Below are 9,104 nucleotides of genomic sequence, written 5' to 3' on the forward strand. Positions count from 1 at the left end.
ACCTCCCAAGTTCAGGCGATTCACATGTCTCCATGTAGCTGGGATTTTACAAGCACGTGCCGCCATGCCTGGCTAATTTTTGTATTTTATATTCTTTGTGTCCAACTTCTTTCACTTGATCTAATGTCTATGGAAGTCATTCATGTTGTCATGAGCTGAGTACTCTTCCATTGTATGGATGTATCACAATTTGTTTTTCTATTCTGATGATAGACCTTTAGGTTGGTTCCAATAAAGTTTCTGTGAACTGGTTAACCTGCCTTAATATTTGCTTACAATGTATATTGTTTCCAAAATACAATAGCATCTAATTAAAAATTCCAGTAATTTATAATGTTTGAGGCTGGTCTGTCCTTAGCCCCTGCACCTTAATATATTGTTCTGAGTTAGTGTTGTGCTTCAGCAAATATCCATTAATTTTAACATTTAACATTTCAAAGTTTATATAAAACCAGTACCTATTGGTTGAGAATTCTTGCCTTTGTCAGAAATTGAATTGAATACTTTTTTGAACGCCAAAGTTCTCTCCAAAAATCATTTTACTTTTCACTAAACTAATGGTATAATAAGCAATCTCTTTTTTGTTTGTTTGGTTTGTTTTGTTTTGTTTTTGAGATGGAGTCTCACTCTGTCTCCCAGGCTAGAATACAGTGGTGTGATCTTGGTTCACTGCAACCTCCACCTCCCACTTCAAGCAATTCTCTTGCCTCAGCCTCCTGAGTAGCTGGCACTATAGGTGCGTACCACCACGCCCAGCTAATTTTTGTATTTTTGGTAGAAATGGGATTTCACCATGTTGGCCAGGCTGGTCTTGAACTCCTGACCTCAAGTGATCGATCCATCTGCCTCGGCTTCCCAAAGTGCTGGAATTACACGCATGAGCCACCGCACCTGGCCAATCTCTCTTTTTTTCTTTCTCATTTGCTTTTCATTTTCTTTTTCAGAACTGAGCCCCTGAGTCCTGAGTTGGTGGCAGCTGCGTCTGCTGTGGCAGATTCTCTCCCTTTTGACAAGAAAACAACAAAGTCAGAGCTGCTGAGACAGCTCCAGCAGCATGAGGAAGAGTCAAGGGCACAGAGAGATGCAGAGCGACCTAAAATTAGGTGAGTGAATCAAACCCTTAAGTCGGTAATGTTTATATCTCAAATTGGGCCATTTTCATGTGGCTAGTGAGTAATACACATAATATATACCACATAAGTGGAATTTATATATAAAATATACCACATAATTTTAGCAATTCAACTTTTTAAAAAACTTATGTCTTGATTGTGATTATAGTTTTTAAAAAAAAATTGAATAAAGTTTCCTTTTAGGAAGTTATAGTTTCTTGTCCATGAAAAAAGAAATGGTAAATTCAGTAAAGTTATTAAAAATAAATAACAGGTAGCTTCTCTGAGAAAAGTAATTTTTTTCAGTTAAATAGCTTGCTGGTGTTATGCATGGTATGATAATCTTCAGGTCTGTTTCCTTCTCTTTTTCCTCTTCTATATGTCATCTGACATCTTTCCACTCGTTCTCTTCATCTCTCATTTTTTTATACCATGTTATACTACTTGCTGCCTACATTATAGTAAGTAGGAAGTATAGTAAGCAGTAACACTGCCTCATTTTGGACAGTGATCTAAATCAGTTGTTCTCAGTGTGTATACCAGATTTATTTCCAGAAATTAAAAGAAATGGCCATGTGTGTTGACTCATGCCCATGATCCCAGCACTTCGGGAGGCTAAGGCAAGAGGATCACTTAAGGCCAGAAATTTGAGACCAGCGTGGGCAAAAAAGCAAGACCCCATCTCTACAAAACATAAAAAAATTAGCTGAGCATGGCAGTGCGTGCCTGTAGTCTAGCTACTTTGGAGGCTGAGGCAGGAGGATCACTTTTTTTTTTTTGAAGACGTCGTCTCGCTCTGTCGCCCAGGCTGGAGTGCAGTGGCGTGATCTCAGCTCACTGCAAGCTCTGCCTCCTGGGGTCATGCCATTCACCTGCCTCAGCCTCCCGAGTACTGAGACTACAGGCGACCCCCACCACGCCTGGCTAATTTTTTTGTATTTTTAGTAGTGATGGGGTTTCACTGTGTTAGCCAGGATGGTCTTGATCTCCTGACCTCGTGATCCACCTGCCTCAGCCTCCCAAAGTGCTGGGATTACACGTGTGAGCCACTGCATGCAGCCTCAGGAGGATCACTTAAGTCCAAGGTTTGAAGTTGCATTGAGGTATGATCTCACTACTGCACTCCAGCCTGGGCGATAGAGTGAGACAAGAAACTGTAATTTAGAAAAAAAAAAAAAAGGCCAGGTGCGTTGGCTTACGCCTGTAATCCCAGCACTGTGAGTGGCTGAGGCAGGTGGATCACCAGGTCGGGAGATCAAGACCATCCTAGCTAACACAGTGAAACCCTGTCTCTACTAAAAACAAAAAATTAGCCTGGCGTCGTGGCATGTGCCTATAGTCCCAGCTACTCGGAAGGCTGAAGCAGGAGAATTGCTTGAACCCGGGAGGCAGAGGTTGCAGTCAGCCGAGGTTGCGCCACTGCACTCCAACCTGGGCAACAGAGCGAAACTCCATCTCAAAAAAAAAAAAAAAAAAAGGAAGACATAGATATCTGGACTGTCAATTCAGTGACTCATTTTATTTGTGTTTGAACAAATAAAAAGCAACAAATAAATATGGCTAACTCTTGGTTTTAATTTAGTTATTGGATGTAGTTGATAGGTATAACAGATACTGACTTTACTTTCCTATCATTTTCTCTGAATAATTTTTCATGTGACACGTTTTAAATGAAGATTTCTGAAGAACGTCTTTAAAAGATGAAAGTAAACAAATTGTAATGTTCCATGTTATGTGACTGTTAATAGTTGACATTTTTTATTTAAACACTTTTATGCTATGTAATTAGTGCATAAAAATGAAATAAGAATTAAATGATCTCAGTCTCGTGTTTAAGGAAGTTTATTATTGTTCTGTAACTAAGATTTCTAATACACTTTACCTTTTTATTATTTCAGTTTCAGTAACATAGTATCACATATGAAAGTTGCCAGACCTTCTACAGTTAGAGTTCGTTTAAGACCAGAGCATCAGATTCAGTTTGATGAAGGCTATGACAATTATCCTGACCAGCAGAAGACAACTGATCTTACAAAAAGGTATCAGGCTTTGTAATCTGCTGGGTTTTGTTTGTGTAGTTTGTTTTTACCTTAACTGTAGATTTACCCTATTGTGTGTGTTTATTATTGCTGTTGGATATTTGAACATTATGAATGCATTTACATCTGTGTTCTTACTCTCTGTATACCACTTCCTAGAGAGGGAACCATGTGCTGGATTTAGCCAGTCTTGTAGTTTTCCATACCTGAAATCAAAATGGGCCATGCTTCACATCTACCCACAATGAATAGGGGTCCTTTGATTTAGAATAAGAGGAGCTGACTGAATTCTGAGCAAATAAGTATTTTGTGAGAAACATTATTTTTCATTTTAAATATGTGTCTAATACTGTGTATTCATATAGCCTTTATATCTCAATACATGCTTACCTGTTGGCATAGCTTAGAGAAATAACCCACCATCAACAAAAAGAAGGAAAGGCAAGAGGAAAAAAGTTTATATAATACTTTAAAATGGTAGATTATTTGTGGCCATTTGAATTTACTGATTTGAAGTTCTTAAAGATGCTGAGCTATGCCTTACATAGTTATTTTAGAATTTAAAGTTGTTCTGTATTTGCATAACGTTTCTGTTCTTTTTCTTCCTTAAACCCTGAAAGTGATAGATGGGAAGGAGAAACCAGATACTTGGCATGGTCTGACAAAAATTAACTTGTCTTTATAGCAGGATATGCTCACAATTGGAGTGTTTTCAATGCATTGTGTATTCTGTGGATTTGTTTTAAGTAAAATCAGGAACTTGAGTTAACTCCTTCCGGGTGTTAAATTACTAATTTATACAGGAAAGTTGGAGAAGGTGGTCAGCAGTTAACACAGGAAGTTCAAGAGGTTATGGTGACTTTGGAAAATTATTTGAATTCCTAATTTAAAGTGATTTAGTATCTGTTACATGTTATTGAATACAGGAGAAGGTGTACTTGGAGTTTTACTTAAGAATGTTTAACTGAATCAGTTAATCCTTGAGAATATTTAACTGAATCATTCATCTTGAACATGATTCTTTGCAACTACATTAGGATGGTATAATTTGATTTTTAATATTAGATTTGATATTTAATATTTTAAAACTTAGAAACTAAAGTAGGAAAGGGGTTTCTGCGCCTTCAATGTGTTAACAAGCCAGCTAGAGGTGAGTAAGGGGAAGCAATGATGAGATGCCGAGTTGTTCACCCTGCTGTGACTGGGGCAGGATCTGGAGTATCAACCCCAGACAACCCATGCCTCGACTGATCTTTTCTGTTGGAGATTGGTAGTTCACACTGGCCTGCCTCAGAATGTTGGCACTGCCACTGACTAATTCTGTGATAGGGGTACCTTTTATAGCCTCTATCAGCCTGTTTCCCCAGCTATAAAATGCTGAAAGTGAAACCTAGCTTAAATGGCTTTCTTAAGGAATAGAAAAGAAAGTTGTGTAAACTATTTGGTACATGGTAGGTGCTCAGCAAATGTCCATTCCCTCTCTTTGTAGTACATTCCTCTTTTGAAATTCAATACTTTACCAAGGCATTCGCCCTCTGCTCTGACTTGCTTTAATCCTCCATCCTGTTTACCAGATGTGTGGTTGAGGGGGAAGAATGCAAGGTACTGAAGAGAGTTCTGGAGCATAAAAGCCTTTGTTTACAAATAACTTGGAACTACTAGATGGAAGATTATATAATTTGAGATCACATTATTTAACGTTCATATGGTATTTGCATTTTTTCCAGTTATCTGTATTAAGTAGAGGGAAGTAATTTAGTTTATTAAAAAAACAAGAATTCAAAATTATTTTTAAAACTAACCTTCCAGTTTATTTTATTATTTCTTATTTTTCTTTGAGACGGAGTCTCACTCTTATCGCCCAGCCTGGAATGCAGTGGCACAATCTCGGCCCACTGCAACCTCTGCCTCCTGGGTTCAAGGGATTCTCCTGCCTTAGCCTCTCAAGTAGCAGAGATTACAGGCACCTGCCATAACGCCTGGCTAATTTTTTTTGTATTTTTGGTAGAGACGGGGTTTCACCATATTGGCCAGCCTGGTCTCAAACTCCTGACCTCAGGTAATCCACCTGCCTCGGCCTCCGAAAGTGCTGGGATTACAGGCGTGAGCCACCTCGCCTGGCCAACCCTCCAGTTTATAAACTGGATTTTAATCTGCCAGTAAATTTATTCAAGTAAATATGTGAATTGATGCATAAAGCAGTTGATTATCAAGTGTGTAAGAAAATGTTACCTGTTAACTCTCTGATATTAATTTCAATAGTTAATTAAAAATAGTCATGTAAAGAAAGTTAATAATTATTTTAAAATGCAGAATGATTGCTTTATGAAAGGGAATGTTGTGGTTTACCAATGCAATCTTTTATAATTATAATATATAATTAAACATTGCAGTGTTTTCTGCCCGTAAAGACAAATGTTGACTTTAACAGCTTCTACTTTAGCATAGTTTTATAGTTTTTCAAAACATGGAGTTTTTAAAACCTTAATATAAAAGCGAAAAAATAAAAATTATGGCAAATTAAGCTAATCTTTTCAGTTAGGTAGTTTGGAAATTAAATTGCTGTAACTGATTTGTTGTATATGAAGCAAAACTTCAAGTGCACATTTCTGTTTTTAGTTTATCGGTCCTAAAAATGTGGCAGTTTAGCTAAGATTTTTGATGTGGGTCAGTGGAATTATTTTTAATTTCTACATAGAATATTTCACTTAAGATATTTTCTCATAATTTTTGTTGACAGTTTAAAATATATTCATTAAAATGTTATTTTCTTTTTTTAGACTTAGGAAAAACATATTCTCGGGGAAAAGACTTAATATTTTTGACATGACAGCAGTTACTAAAGAAGCACCTGAAACAGGTTTGTTAAGAATAACACTCTTTCTCCGGTGGAGAAACATTCCATCTTTCCAAGATGTCCTTAGTGTTCTAATGGTGTAATAGTTGGATATTTTAATATTCCATTCTGTCGTTGTCCTGGAGCCTGCTTACGAATGTGGCAGTTGTTATAAGGAAAACTTGGGACTGTAACGTCCCCCCAAGCTGGGAAGGAGTCGAGAGACCAAAGTATAATTTGGGCAAGTCCGGCTTGGCAAATAGATGAGTTTACTAGGACTTACATACTGGACATTCCTGAGTAGCTCTAGAGTCACCCTGTCTCGCATTTCTAAGCTGCCTTTCAGCTGATGTTCTGGCTGTTTGCTTATTCTGTGTGTGCAATGACAGTGTTCTCTGATACGTTCCCAGGTATGCCCAGGGATGTTTGGGTTCTCAGGGACACCTGCTCCTCAGCTAGGCACAATGGCCTTGACTCCCTGCCCAGGCTTCAGGATCCAAGCAACATGCATAACGCTCTTAAGTAACCTGGTGGGGGACACATCACACTACAGTTGTCAACACTGCTAGTTTTGGTCAGGTTTCCCCCTTGAAATGTTGCATTCTTTGAGACAGTGGGAGGTAAAGTACTACCAATTACCAAATCCAGAGGTCCAGATTAGCTACTAATTTGGGTTAGAACATTAATGTGTAAAATAAATGCATTTAAGTACAGAGGAAGTAATCAGTATTCATTAGCAGTTTTGTTATTCTGTTAATATAACTTCTTTGGTTGTTAACAGTAGTACATTTGTAACTAATTTTGATAGACGAAAGATCAACAGGCTAGACTTTAAAAATCAAAGTCACATATTCTACAAAAAACATTCACATTCATAAAAATACCCTTAAACAAAACACAAATTTATTTTTTCTTTCCAGTAGAGGGGGCAGTGATTACCTGGCATTGTTATAAAAGAAAAGTTAAGCTTGCCATTATTGTAGTTACAATTTTTAATATAATTTTTGCAGTTATCTCTCAGTAACTTTTTATTATATACTATTTAATTATGAGTATCAGGGTCTGAAAAATACATGATCCATTCAGGATTGGTTGTAACTTTTTTAAAAAGACACTTACATTGACTTGTTCTTATTTAAAATGTCTTTATTGTACAGACGCATCACCTTCACTTTGGGATGTGGAATTTGCTAAGCAGTTAGCCACAGTAAATGAACAACCCCTTCAGAATGGGTTTGAAGAGCTGATCCAGTGGACAAAAGAGGGGAAACTATGGGAGTACCCAATTAACAATGAAGCAGGTATGTGTTAATTTCAGGGGGTTATAAAATGTATTGAGTTTATTTCTGCCAGATACTTACTTTTAGAGTGTAGATACTTACATGAATTTCAAAACCTTTTGTGGATATCTTCATGGTTTCCTAATATAAATGTGACAAGGTTTTTTAAAAAAGATGTTAGAATTTCACTTATTTTTAGATATTCGATAAGGAAAATGAAGAAGTAAAACTATATGGCAAAAATCCAGCGTGAATTTCTATGACATAAAAGGACTGAGAACTACAAATGATACCAGTTTTCTAATTGCTAAACAGGATATTACTTGGTGGATCTTCAATAAATTACATAAGGCGTATGAGATTATACTTAAATTTTGGAGAACATTACAACTCTTAAAGTCTCACGCTGGTGTCCTTTAGTCATAAAACCATTGCATTAATGAGGTACAAGGAACTTGTATAAGCCACTCAAAGCAAAAACCTTAGTAGGCTTTGGAAATCTTTGCCCGCATAATACAGATGCTTTGAACTGGCAACAGAGTATCATCTACTTTACTGGATATTTTTTGGAGATGTTACCTCTTCCTAAAGCAAAAGAAAAACAGCATTACTATGCTATTTATTTTGTATGATACCTATGTTGTCATCAGTTAAACATTTTAATTGAGTTTATAGATGTATTTTGTTTTTGTTTTTGTTTTCTGAGACAGAGTCTCGCTCTGTCGCCCAAACTGGAGTGCAGTGGCCGGATCTCAGCTCACTGCAAGCTCTGCCTTTCGGGTTCACGCCATTCTCCTGCCTCAGCCTCCCGAGTAGCTGGGGCTATAGGCGCCCGCCACCTCGCCCGGCTAGTTTTTTTGTATTTTTTTGGTAGAGATGGGGTTTCACCAGGTTAGCCAGGATGGTTTCGATCTCCTGACCTTGTGATCCGCTCGTCTCGGCCTTCCAAAGTGCTGGGATTACAGGCTTGAGCCACCGTGCCCGGCCTATAGATGTATTTTGAATTGGAAAAGATTCATGGCTGGGCGCAGCTCACGCCTGTATTCCCAGCACTTTGGGGAGGCTGAGGCGGGTGGATCACCTGAGATGAGGAGTTTGAGATCAGCCTGACCACCATGGTGAAACCCCGTCTCTACTGAAAATACAAAATTAGCTGGGCGTAATGGCACATGCCTGTAACCCCAGCTACTCAGGAGATTGAGGCAGGAGAATTGCTTGAACCTGGGAGGCGGAGGTTGCAGTGAGCCAAGATTGCACTATTGCACTCCAGCCTGGGCAACAAAAGTGAAACTTCATCTCAAAAAACAAAAAAAAAAGAGAAAAGATTCATTTGCTTTTAGGCTAAGATTAGCTAGAAGTTGGAAAAGCCTAAATAAGTCTTAGGAAAATGTAGTCCGTATTTTAACCTTCATAATGTTATGGTATCATTGTAATATCTTAATTTTTGATAATCTTTTATTTGTTGGATTAATAGGTGGAATGGAAGCTTAAGTATCAGAAATATTTAGTCTTATATGTAAATAGCATAAAGTGTTACTTTTTATAGGAAAGCTTTAGAGACTTACAGATTCTTTTAGCAAATTCTTAATATTTTGTGTATTCATATTGTTTTTGCTTTTTGAGACAGAATCTCTCTCTGTCACCCAGACTGGAGTGCAGTGGCGCTATCTCAGCTCACTGCAACTGCCACCTCCTGGGTTCACGCAATTCTCATGTCTCAGCTTCCCGAGTACCTGGGATTAGAGGCATGCACCACCACACCCAGCTAATTTTTGTATTTTTAGTAGAGACAGGGTTTTGCAGTGTTGGCCAGGCTGGTCTCAAACTCCTGACCTCG

At 37.9% G+C, this 9,104-nt stretch overlaps 1 protein-coding gene across 1 annotated transcript in view; it reads left to right on the forward strand.

Annotated features, from left to right (window-relative positions):
• The window catches only part of MRPS31 (mitochondrial ribosomal protein S31), a 36,247-nt gene that overhangs the window by 12,097 nt on the left and 15,046 nt on the right, over positions 1 to 9,104 (forward strand). Inside the window, 4 exon segments of the mRNA XM_011942975.1 lie at positions 945 to 1,103; positions 3,011 to 3,151; positions 5,932 to 6,011; positions 7,145 to 7,288. Coding sequence (XP_011798365.1) covers positions 945 to 1,103; positions 3,011 to 3,151; positions 5,932 to 6,011; positions 7,145 to 7,288 — 524 coding nt within the window.

Source organism: Colobus angolensis, unplaced genomic scaffold, assembly GCF_000951035.1.
Source record: "Colobus angolensis palliatus isolate OR3802 unplaced genomic scaffold, Cang.pa_1.0 Scaffold214, whole genome shotgun sequence".
In the NCBI taxonomy this organism is placed as follows: Eukaryota; Metazoa; Chordata; class Mammalia; order Primates; family Cercopithecidae; genus Colobus; species Colobus angolensis.